Source organism: Colossoma macropomum, unplaced genomic scaffold, assembly GCF_904425465.1.
Source record: "Colossoma macropomum unplaced genomic scaffold, Colossoma_macropomum, whole genome shotgun sequence".
Classification (NCBI taxonomy): domain Eukaryota; kingdom Metazoa; phylum Chordata; class Actinopteri; order Characiformes; family Serrasalmidae; genus Colossoma; species Colossoma macropomum.
The window spans coordinates 41289161-41301953 of record NW_023494788.1 but is presented as its reverse complement, the minus strand read 5'-3'; the positions used below and the strand labels follow the sequence as shown (position 1 = coordinate 41301953).

The following is a 12793-nucleotide window of genomic DNA, read 5'->3' as shown; positions in this document are numbered from 1 at the left end:
ATGAAATATATTCATGTTGAACAATACAAGATTTATTTATCAAAATTCGAACAAGAAATTCAGAAGGATGTAGATTTTATAACTGATTTCACAGCTTCACAAATGTAGTATCTTCCGATACTGGTGGTCATCCAGATCCCTCTGTCCTGCACAGACAGCCTTCCTCTTTTTTGTGCCATGTCCAAATCTGCTTTCCAGTTGGTGCAATTTTATTGAATTTTCTGGAAAATGCTGCTGCACACTCTTGTTTGACTGCGAGCTGAGGGAGAATTGGTTATTAGACTATGAAATGATGTCATTTTTTGGGGACACCCTGTGTTACTCCATCAGAAAACTGGTTGGACACAACATATATTACCAAAAATGTTGATTTTGACTGCGCACAGGGGAAAACATGTATATCGCCCTCAGAGCAGCATTTGACCCTTAAATAAGAAGAGACAACATAGAAGAAAACGTGGGCTATTAAATTGATCTATACACTAAAGGGGAAGTCCACCGAAGTTTGCATAATACTCGCTGAGATGTAAAGTTAAAAACAGAATCACTCAGGAAGCAGGAGTGTCGAAAATAGCCGTTTTATTTACTGTCCAAAACGACAACTGACCCTATAATCCTTTCTCCTATATTTTCCAGTAATTTGCACTAGGAGGAGGTAATAACTCGATTTTTGGGACTTTTAGTTTTGAGGTTTATGGAGAAATGCCTTTTAAACAATATAAGACTGGCTATTTAAGATCGGTACAAATTTGTTTGGGGGCTAAAAAGTTACGTCCCAGCTAGCAAATAAGTTCTGGCCCAGATCTGGCGTGATTCCGCCAGTTTTCCCGGCCCAGATCTGTCTTGCTATGTGGGGTAGATGTAAAGTAATGACAATTGTTAGATTACTTTTCCCTAGAAGTAATAAATGATCCCATTACAGTTTAAGAGAAGGAGTAAATTTGAAGAGAATATGTTTTGAGTAACCCCCCCACCCACTGGTCAGTGATGGGTCAGCTTCTTTTTTTAGAGCATAACCATAGTTTTGTGTTCTTGGAGTAGATTGTGTGTCTAGCTAAACACGTTGGCAGGCTAATGTGATGTACTGACAACTGTGTCCCCCTCACTTTTGAAACGGCTGCTTCTCCCCAGGTGTTATTTACCAAAGGTTGCAGAGGAGAGTTGCGTGCGGCCTGGCGGTCTTGCCTTGTCTTGTTTGTTTACCTTCGCTGGACTACATTTTTTCCCACCCACATTCTGCGAACACCCACACCTACTCTGCCTCCGATGACATTGGCTCTGACTCTGATCCTGCAAGAGAAACAAGCAAACAGGTCTATGGAAACAAGCCCAAAAGAAGCGACTTGACTCTAAAAAGGGCCCAAAACCTCATACACACACACATATATATGATTTTTTGGGCCCTTTTTAATGCCAAGTTGCTTCTGAATGCCAAAGGGAAAGGCCTCGGTATCTATTTCTTCAATCTCCTGAGCTGAGGAGGCGAAAAAGACGAGGAGTCTGCCAAACCTGAGGTCACTTTCGCTTATTCTACTAACCCTAGCACAGCAAAATGATTATTAATAACAGTCAGAGCCAATCGGCCTTGTACTCTCACTGCTGTGTAGGGCTCCACAAGTTATGTGAGGGCCCCGTCTCCTCCTCATGTCAAAGATGACAGGATAAACCGAAACTATCCATCTGGTCATGAAAAAAACACAGATAGAATTGTGGTGTTTACGAACTGCAACTCGGAAAGATAACCATGTCGCGTGTAAACATCTTCATATGCACAAGAAACTCGCGCTTTGCAGCAGCGGCCTCTGTGGAGTCCAGTCCAGGCAGTTATATGGACGTGACGGCTCACTCCTCACAGACACACATCATTTTAAAACAAGACAGTGATTATCTAGCCACTCAGTCAAGGTTCAGTTATGACTGATGGAAAATGGAAAGCAATGGATTGACTATTGATAGAATATTGAGACTGAAATGTTGGTTAGCTGGGCATACTGGGAAACATGGATGCACGTTGTGGAGGAGGGGGCGTGGCCGAGCGTCACATGCAGGACGGAGAGCCAGTCATGTCGAACCAGCAGGCTGAGCAGAGCTGAGCTAAGCTGAGCTGAGCGCAAAACAATCAGAAAACACTGCAAAGTCCCAGCGAGTGTGTTCTTTTATTTTGCATGTGGGCTGAAAAGCAGATTGTGTGTATATGTGTCTATCTGTCTGCCCTGTGATGGACTGGCGGCCATCCTCCCTTCCACCCAATGACTGCTGGGATAGGCTCCAGCTCCCCCCACGACCCAGAAGGATAAGCGGCTTAGGAGGTGTGAGTGTGCATGTACCTCATTCAGGTCTGTATAGGTCTGCTTATATTTAGAGCGACAGATAAAGCAAACTGCTTAAGGAGGGGGGATGTCAGGTGTGACTGTGTGACAGTTGCTAATGGTTTACATGGCTCAGGTCAGGTAGGAGGGCCCCCTTGCAGAATTTTGCTTAGGACCCCAGGGAGGTCAGGACCACAGTTGTTCTAAAGTGTCGTGGTAGAGAAATATGAAAATGTCGACTCCTGATATGTTGGGCTTTGTGACAAATAACACAGACCAGTTCCTCAGTTATAAAAAATCACACTTATGGTTTGTTAACCTGGCATTGGGCTGACGCAGAGTGGCCCGTCCTCATTTTCTGATGTTTCTTTATCTATACAATGTTCTCATTGTATTCGGAAACAGTGACACCAGTATTGGCCATATGTTTTTGCTGTTTACAAAAATTAATGTCAGTGAAAAGATCATGTAGTGTTGATCATAATACAATTTTATATCCCTCAATTCCTCAACCTGTAGTTGGAAATTAAGAGGATCCATCGAAGGCCAGTCAGATGAGAAGATTTTTACAGCTTAAAACAAAACAAATTGATTCATCTCTCATTATTTCCTTGAGTCCTTGTAAATCTGAGTTTACTAAAAAGTGATGTATCACTAAAAATAGATGAGGGCTGAAGGAGCAGATCTGATAGAGGTTAGTGATCAAGAAGAAAGTGAGGCAGAGTTGTTTCAGCTTTCAGTTAAAATAATACTGAATTTAATTGAACTCAACTTGTCACTATGACCATGAAACTATGTCACCTAGCTCATAAACATGCCTGCAGAGCAAAGTCACACTCTTTCTGATTGCAGCAACAGAGAACTGATGTGTGTTTGAATAATAAAGCGTGATTCAAATTATTGATCTGATTTTAAAGCAACATATTTTTACGACCGTGAGGCGCCTAGGAACCAATCACATACCAATTAAAAGAGGGGGTCATAGAGTTTCTGACTGTCAGTGGAAGATGGCTCCTTCAGTCTGAGGGGAGATGAGACCCCTGAGCAGAAAGCGTTCTGCGTTCTCCACTTCAATAAGAGTGAATCCGTCATAACTGTGCAGTGTGATTTTCGTGGGCAGTGAAGCTCCAACAGCTCAGAGCGTTTGGCGTTGGTTCCACAACACTGGATGATCTCCGAAATCGCACTGAAAGAGCCGTGAGTGCAGCGACACCCGACACGCTCAATCCAGTATGGGATGAGTTTGACTATGGCGTTGATGTTGTCTGTACAGCTGGAGGAGGTTCATACTGAGACCTTGTACAATTACATAATAAACTTTATGCTCATTTAAGCCATTTACAGTTTACTGCATTGATCTGTAACGATTTACAAGTGAAATAAATCATTTTGAAATCGGATGAATCTTTTTGAATCACCCTGTAGATTTAGGACCTTTCAGCCTATGTAAGAGAGCAGAGAGCACTGCTTGACTTCAGTACCTTTTCTTGATCTGTGTCTGTTGTAAGTGGATGCGTACAAACTATGAACAATCAGGTCTGCTGTGTGCCAGTTTGACTAAATAGCCGTGTTTTGGTACTTTTTTTGGCTGTTACTTCTCAAAAAGTTCATGATGAACAGATATTTTGGGGCCATTAATATAGACCAGATCCCCAGACCCCCTAGTACAGGCTTAACCCCCCCATCCATAAACCTTTTTAGAGATATGAATGCTTCAGATTTCTGGTTCTTATCAGAACCACTGGGAACAATTCTGGCAAGTTTCTCTAAAATGGCTTTTCACATCAAACCACACTTTATATAACCTTTTAATTATACAGAAATTTAGAAAATTCTTCCTTTAAAGATTATGTAATAGCCAGTACTTAGTCATTAACGTGCCAGTCCAGCAGGTGGTGCTGCTGTTGAAATGATGATATGATGATGATGATAAATAATTAAGTCCGTGTGATATTTACCCTGTTTAATAAAAACACAAAGACAGTTTTAGAGTTTTGTCTGCTTGTCAGACTGACCTTTTATCGTTCCTAAAAAAATAATAATGCTTTGCAGGAACCCTGATAGCAAGAGGATAGTGGACCACTGTCGACCCGCTGATGGCAAAGCTGGTGGTCCACTGGCATTTTGCTCAGCGTTTTCGTGGCGGCCCACCGGTAGTTAAGCAGAGTAATAGACAAAATTCCACTTATCATCACTCATTTTCTGCTCACAGTCCAGTTTACTGATTTTTCCTTCCTTTTTTCAGTTATACTTTGTAAATTAGTTTAGTAAACAATGTCAATCTAACACAGCGTCATCAACAACATTGTCTATAAAAAGTTTTATATTAGTACTAGTCATTATTTTTTCTCTCCCTGTTGTTTGTGATATTTGTCTTAGATTATTTTCTAAAATAAAAGTCTCTGTGCATTTAAAATCTGTTTGAGGAGATTAAAAGCTTGTTGCTTGTATACAGGACAGTAATCTGGGGGGTCCAAGGGTGAACCAGCAATGACATGTAGTCGACCTTATCAAGCCAGCGGACCGATATGTGCTCACTATCTGGGAATACACTGCAGTGTTTATATGAAATAAATTGACAGCTCATATTATGTCCTGCATCTCGCCTGCAGTAAAGTCTGCAGAAATACGATCTCATGACGGCTACACAAAAAATTCAAAGAACATTCGAGCCCCAGTGCTATTATGTTCAACCACAAAAACAAACTAGTATGTTAGAGCGTACTCAGGGTCAAATTTATACCGTTCGAAAGCTACAAACCTTATATGCAAATATATACAGTCTTTCAATGCTTTAAAGGGCCCAAATTCTACACTTTTTTGTACTTTATCGTGTCCTTTAAGGTCCAAAGATAACATTTTTGTCTTTTTATGTTCCAAACACAGTCAGAATTCATTTTACATGACTGTTTTCCAATCTCTGTTTATCTCTCGGAATTAAACTGTTCTTGTTTACTGTGCCTTTAAGACTGTTTTATGTAAATGATCTCTGTTCTGATAGGCGGTCCTGCATAAGGGCCTCAGAAAGGCAGTTGACACAGAAACTGGGTGGGGCTAGGCTGAATAGGAAGATATTTGTAAGCCTGCTGGTTTCTGTGATCTTACAAATGCAATTCAGAATGTTTTTTACAGCTTAATGTCCATGTATGGACTGTATAGACTGGAGACTGAATGATACATTTAGAAACTATATTTACATCCTATAACTAAGCTCTCTATATAAACTCATTTAAAAAAGCAAGGAAATGTGTTTTTTTTTCGAAGATATGGGCCCTTGCATCTTAACCTAAAACAAATATTGCATCTTCATTATTGTCCACAATGATCATTAAGACCCTGGGGTAAGAATCAGTTCCGTTCACAGCTGAATGTTGACCTCACTGTGAGTGCCATCACCATCGATAGTGCTCTCATTGCCATCGGACAGAAATCCGCTTCCAGAGCGCTGCATCCTGCTCTCCAGCGAGGTCAGCCTCTGCTTGAGCCGCTGTTGCGTGGCCGAGTATTCTCCCATCAGCCGGGCGAAGCGGGTCTGCAGCGTATCCAGGGACGCCTCCAGACGTTCCACTTTCTCCTCCATCTGTTCCCCCGTAAGCCCTCCTGCCCTCAGATCTTCAAGCAGGCCCTCCTTCCTGAGGATCTCCCGTCCCCTCTCCTCCAGCACCTTCTTGGCGTCAGGGTATTCCATCACAGCTTCCATCAAGTCGTCCTTGGACAGGCAGAAGAGGTCCGAGTAGCCGATGCTTCGGATGTTGGCTGTGCGGCGGTTGCCCATTTTGCTGCCCTTGATGTTGAGGATGCTGATCTCACCGAAGCAGCTGCCAGACGTCAAGAGGGCAAACTGCGTCACCCCGTCATCAGCCACCACGGCCAACCGACCCTCCTTGATGATGTACATCTCCTTACCGATGTCACCTTTCCGACAAATGTAGTCACCAGGGCTGAAGACCTGAGGCCGCAGCTTGAGAACGAGCTCCACCAAGAGGCCGGCTTCACAGTCCTGGAAGATCCGCACCTTCTTCAGAGTCTCCAGGTGCACGTTGATCGCGATTTCCGCCCGCAGCTTGTTGGGAAGGTTCTTGAGCACCTCTTGCTCGTCAATGGCTTTCTTGTTGGTCCACAGGTAGTCGAACCATTTAATGACCCGAGCCTCCAGCTCTTTGCTGACCTTGCGGAACTGCATGTAGTGCTTGATGGCATCAATGCGGGCCTGGAACTCGGCACGTGTGGCGTTCATGTTGGATATCATGGATCCTACATTGCCAACGATGGTGGCAAAGATAAGCACGCCAACTAGGAAGTCAAAGATCACAAAGAGGTACTCCTCGTCACGCACCGGCGCGGGCATTTCCCCTATCGTGGTGAGCGTGAGGGTGGACCAGTAGAGACAGTAGACGTATTCTCTTGTCAGGGTGCCAAACTCCGGGTCAGACATGTTGGGGTAGACCCACTGGTCCGAGCCGAAGCCGAGAGACTTTGAGATGGCGAAGTAGATGCAGGCATTCCAGTGGATGATGACCAGGATGTAGAGCACCAGGTTGCTGATGCGAAATGTGTTGGGGTAGCTTGTGCGAGTTTCTGTGCGGTCGAAGAATTCGAACATTCGGGAGAAACGCATCAGGCGATTGAAGCGCAGCTCCGGCACATGGATGCCAGTAGCAATGTAGGCCAAGTCTGTGGGGAGGATGGACAGGAGGTCTAACTTAAACTGGAGGGTACGGATGTAAGTATCTCTTAACTTTTTGAGGTCCTTCACCAGAAGACCCTGCTCCAGGAAACCTGCATTGTGGAAATCAGACATGTAAGTTGGTAGGAATTAAAACCTTTCCAAACGCAGTGGTGTACTCTGCAAAATGATATTTCAACCTGCACAATTTTTCCCAGATGTATGATTGTTGACCAAGGCTTCTGACCTGTTCTCAGTCTCACACAGGTGTCCAGTATGTAGACGAGATCAGAGAGGTAATCCAGAACCAGCCACACAATGTAGTTGTTGGTTTGAAGCTCATCAAAGCAGGCCCTGTTTTTGAAATATGAATGGCTAGATTGTGAGCCTGCAGCAGGAAATGCCCCCTTGCGCTTGGCACAGTCTCAGATATTTACATAAATCATCATTAAAATGAGAGTCCCAAATTAGACCTGCTTGCTTTATTAGGTTTGAAGCTCTTAAATCGGTTGTTTTTAATGAAGCAAACAGCTCATCCAGACCAGGCCCACCTGCCTCATCAGCTAGTTTTGGTCTGGATAAGAAACTCGAATGGTTTTAAACGGTTGAATGGTTCAAAGTTCTTATAATTTTACCAAAACCGATGTAATCAGCTTTCTGTAAGGAAAAAGTCTGTCTTTTTTAAAGCAGTAGAATAGACTTCTGCCAAAAATGTAAGAAAGAGAATGGGGCTCTTTACCTGGCCACCAGGAGGCACCAGTTGTACAGTACAGCTGTGGCAATGACAAGCAGCCAGTGGTAGTACAAGTCATCTGCTGGCGCAAGGATGAACGCATCTGACTTCTTCCTATTGATGAATTCGCAAAGATCTTTGAATGTTTTGCATAGTAAAAGTTCTTCACAGCAAGTCTGAACTCTTAAGTTAAGCCAACTCTGATTTATTGATAACAGTAATAATAGGGAGTCAAGTGCTGCACTCAAAAATGACCAGGGAACCAACATGTGTCTTTGTTGATGAACGAAATGTTAATAATGGTAAAACAGCAGTTTGGATTTGGCCACTATTTTGCAGTACAACACCCTGCATACCTTTTTACTATTAATGGATTAAAAAAAAATACACTTGGAGCCGAAACCTCATCTGAAAACTACTGTGAAACAGACGTTACAGATAGATAGATAGATAGATAGATAGATAGATCCCTCTTTATTTCATAGGTGATGGAAGAGGACAGAGGGCCTTACTTTGTTTTGTTGCCGCTGTCCGAGTTGTGCTGGTCCGGCCTGTTGCTGCTGATGCGGCTAGGAGCCATGCGAAGCTCGGGCCCACGGAAACGCTCCAGGAAAGAGTCTGGCCTCTCCTCCTCTTCCTGGAGACTCTTATGGGCCCATTCCCGGAGTGTCACCACCATACTCACCAACCTGGAGTACACGAGAGCTTCACTCTAAACACATTTTATTATGGTGTATTTTATTCTGCACTGTGTTTTTACAGGTAGGTTTGTTCCCACATCAGTTTTTTTTCAGTTCACATATTAACACATTAAATACTGCTTCAGTACCAAGCTGAGCTACACCAAGCTGCTACTGTTAAAGGGGAATTCCACAAAATCCAAAATCGCTCCATGGTTAAGTGGTTAAAATATAAACAAAGAAATTCAGGTTTGACATGAAATCCTATGCTCTAGAGAAATTGTCAGATTTGTTTAGAGTGGTGGTGATAGGAACCAGACGTCTGAAGCACTTAATATCTTTAAAAGCTACCACACAATCACATGATATGGTTACAGATGTGTTGCCGGATGCCTGAGGCATTGTTTCACAATAGTTTTGAGATAAAGGTTTGGACTAAAACTTGAAAAATGTCCAAAAATCCATTCATGACAAAAAGATTCATGCTTTGTATGGCAAAATATTACCCCAAAACAACTTTATTTTCAGATTTACTAGTATTTTATCATTATCAACATTACATATAAAAACTCGGAGGATACATGTAGGTTCACTGCTGATTGTGGACAGTAATTAGAATGGATATACTGGTGTTGTAGACATTTAACCCTCTGGTTCCTATCACCACCAGTGTGAAGATGTCTGTCAGTTTCTCTACGATTAACGATTTCATATCAGACCACTCTGATGTGATTTCATCTCAACAACTGAAGTATGAAGAGATTCTGATAAATCAGTAGAAATTCCCTTTAAATAGGTTCCACTCAGACACTGAAGGTAACTGAATGAATAGCCATCCCTTTGAGAACAGCGCTTACCGTGATAGGGCTCCTCTTCCACGGAAGGAGTTCCGGGAGTTCAGGCCACGAGGCTCAAGCGTGGCGACCCGCTGCAGTTCCGAAGATGTGTCGTCACATATAGACGGCCCACTTCGGCACACACAAGCCACGGTTAGTACACAACAGCATGATGTTCAATAGTTTCAGAACATGCAGCATACAGGGAGCTTAAATTCTACTCCGGAATGGGGAACTGTTTGGTCTAATCTTAGCAGAACGTCAAAAAATCTAGCACTTCAACTTATTCATTTCAAGGTTATTCATAGAGCATAAATCACACCATACAGAAGATTTAAAATGAAGCTCCAAACTACCCATTATTGTCATTTATACAACAGTCAGTTCCGGCCACACAAGCTGATTGGTTGAGAGGCGTTCTAACTGTGCTGTTATTTCACCATAACACAGTTTTTTTCACAAACACTGTATCACTCCGCTGAGACACCGTTGCTAAGCAACGATTTTTAGGAGACGCTCAAAACATTTGAACATTTTTACTTCATACTTTGCCACAAACAGAAAATGGATCACATTTGACCGGCAGCCGATTTGGTCAGACTCTGAAGATGAGACGACACTAAATTCCCAATGAACCCAACACCATTCGCCAAACTAAATGGGCTGTAAGATGCTTTACAGACTGGCTGGAGCAAAACAACATTAATATTGATCTGGCAAAAAATGACAAAACTGAGCTGAACTTGATATTGCAGCAGTTTTATGGCTCAGTCTGATTTGGTCAGACTCTAAAGATCAGACTACACGTTTGGCGAATGGTGTTGGGTTCATTTCTGGCTGATTCCAGGTTGTTTAGCTGTTCTTCTGTCACAGCTGCCAACTGAAAAGCTGCTCAGTGGTGATGACAGTTTGGGAATTTAGTGTGAGGAGCTGGAGAACGAACTGCCGGCTGTGCAGCGAGTGGGCGGAGCTCGTTACTCTGACGTAGCAACAAGCTGCTCGTTAAGGAACTATAATTTGGTGAAGGATCTGCGAACATTAAAACATATTAAACGCCGCGTTCACGGCCCAGTTTATTAATTTATTACTTTATTTATTTAACTGTCGTATTAAAGCAGTAGAACACTCGAGGAGTGTGTTATCACCAATAACATCACGGCTGTGATGATCTACGGCGACCAAATCACAGCCGTGATGTTATTTCAACACACTCCCTCTCGGGTTCTATTGCTTAAATATGTACTAACACTGCCCCTGGTACATTTTTACATATGTTCTGGGAATGTCCCTTTTTTGAAAAAGTCTGGAAATATGTAAATTCAGTGATGTCTGATTTCCTGGAAATTGAATATAATTGTGACCCATGTTTGTGTCTCCTGAATGACAACTCCAATATGGGGTCAAAGGTCTGTTGTTTTCTGGATTTACTGCTGCTAAAAAGACAATCCTACAAAACCGAGTCACACCTGGAATCATTTTGGGCTGTTAATTTACTTAACATGGCAAAACTCGAATGTACTGCTGTGCGACCTGACCATGCTGAGCCCATGACCGCTGAAACGTTACGTATTTTGGATTTTCTGCAAGGTTTGCATTGAACTCAGACACTTCCTCCTCTATTTAATTTTGCCTGTGAGGATGATTGTACCTATGATCTCTCTCACTGTATTTTTTATTACTGCTCCCCTTGTTGTTTATTATCTTGTGAAACAATAAAAATTCTTGCAGCAGAGGTGTCAGTCTTACCGGCTCAGCGTGCTGTCTGCTCTCTCAGAGTCCTCCTCCATTGAGGTCTTGACTGAGAGCCTGTGGGCTGTGAGATCTGTGCTCTCCTCCAGCACCTGGCCTGTCATGCTGTAACACAGTTTGTAGTTTAACACTCTCAAAAATCAAGGCGATAAAAAGGATTCTTTTCATGATACCATAGAAGAACCACCTTTAATGGAAGATTCTTTAGAAACAAACCACACCTTTGTGGGTCAAGTCCCTCCAATGGGAGAGGAATCCTCAAATTGGTATAGAACCTTTACATCAGTAGTCGCCAACCTTCCTCCTGGAGATCGGCTGCCCTCTAGAGTTTAGTTGCAACCTGCATGTACAACCCTAATTCCAAAAAAGTTGGGACGCTGTGTAAAATGTAAATAAATGTAAATAAAAACAGAATGCAATGATTTGCAAATCTCATAGACCCATATTTTATTCACAGTAGAACATAGAACACATATCAGATGGAGAAAGTGAGACATTTTACCATTTCATGAAAAACATTAACTCATTTAGAACTTAATGGCAACAACGCATCTCAAAAAAGTTGAGGGGCAACAAAAGGCTGGAAAAGTAAGTGGTACTAAAACCACCAAAAGAGCTGGAGGAGCAATTGGCAACTAACTCACATGACTGGGTATAAAAGGGCATTTTAGAGAGGCAGAGTCTCTCAGAAGCAAAGATGGGCAGAGGTTCACCAATCTGCAAAAAACTGGGTCTAAAAATTGTGGAACACTTTCAGAAAAATGTTCCTCAACATAAAATTGCAAAGACTTTGGACATTCCACCATCTACAGTACATAATATCATCAAAAGATTCAGAGAATCTGGAGAAATCCCTGCACGCAAGGCACAAGGCCGACGGTCAATTTTGGATGCTCATGATCTTCGGGCCCTCAGGCGGCACTGCATTAAAATCAGGCATGATTCTGTACTGGAAATCACTGCAGGGGCTCAGAAACACTTCCAGAAATCACTGTCTGTGAACACAGTTTGCTGTGCAATCCACAAATGCAAGTTAAAGCTTTATCATGCAAAGAAGAAGCCGTATGTCAACACGATCCAGAAACACTGCCGTCTTCTCTGGGCCAAAGCTCATTTAAGATGGACTGAGGCAAAATGGAAAACTGTACTGTGGTCAGATGAATCAAAATTTGAAATTCTTATTGGAAACCACAGACAGGGATGCTACACAAATGTCCCAACTTTTTTGAGATGTGTTGCTGCCATCAAGTTCTAAGTGAGTTAATATTTTTCATGAAATGGTAAAATGTCTCACTTTCTCCATCTGATACGTGTTCTACGTTCTGTTGTGAATAAAATATGGGTCTATCAGATTTGCATTTGTTTATTTAGATTTTACACAGCATCCCAACTTTTTTGGAATTGGGGTTGTAATATGTTGCCCCTTCCCCTGCCTAACACTAATGCATCTGATACATCCAATCAAGGATTTCTAAAGAAGGTATTTAGCTGGACTGTGGTTGGAAAGAAATCTCCTGCCCTGAAGGGCAAAACTAGGGTTGGTGATTTTTTAGTTTTTTGCCTTACATTATATGAATGATCTTTAAACTTTTTAAAAAGTTCTTCACACTCACAAAAGTGTGGTTCTTCTGTAGTATTGCTCAAAGTACCTGCAAAGAGTAGTAATACTTTTCAAAGCCTAAAATATTGGTGCTAAAATCTAAAGCCTTTGTATTGGTTTGAAGAACCAGATGAGGAGTTCAAGATGTTGCCCTGGCCTACAAATTCCCCAGATCTCAATCCGATAGAGCATCTGTGGAATCTGCTGGAACAAGAAGTCT

The 12793-nt window shown here is 42.4% G+C and overlaps 1 protein-coding gene across 1 annotated transcript; it reads right to left on the bottom strand.

Annotated features, from left to right (window-relative positions):
• Positions 1-5559: 5559 nt before the first annotated feature.
• Positions 5560-11077, bottom strand: cnga2a (cyclic nucleotide gated channel subunit alpha 2a). Its single transcript, XM_036567920.1, has 6 exons — positions 10971-11077; positions 9246-9356; positions 8221-8397; positions 7715-7822; positions 7223-7329; positions 5560-7088 (listed from the first exon to the last, which is right to left on the bottom strand). The coding sequence occupies exons 1-6, from the start codon at positions 11075-11077 to the stop codon at positions 5668-5670; spliced, it is 2031 nt and encodes a 676-aa protein (XP_036423813.1). The 3' UTR covers positions 5560-5667.
• Positions 11078-12793: the final 1716 nt, after the last annotated feature.

Excerpts from the sequence above, each read along its gene's own strand:
- cnga2a (XM_036567920.1), bottom strand. The coding sequence starts at position 11,077 with ATGACAGGCCAGGTGCTGGAGGAGAGCACAGATCTCACAGCCCACAGG. Across the intron at positions 7,330-7,714 it reads TGGTGCCTCCTGGTGGCCAG|GGCCTGCTTTGATGAGCTTC; the intron begins GTAAAGAGCCCC and ends TTTCAAAAACAG. Across the intron at positions 7,089-7,222 it reads CTGTGTGAGACTGAGAACAG|GTTTCCTGGAGCAGGGTCTT; the intron begins GTCAGAAGCCTT and ends TCCACAATGCAG.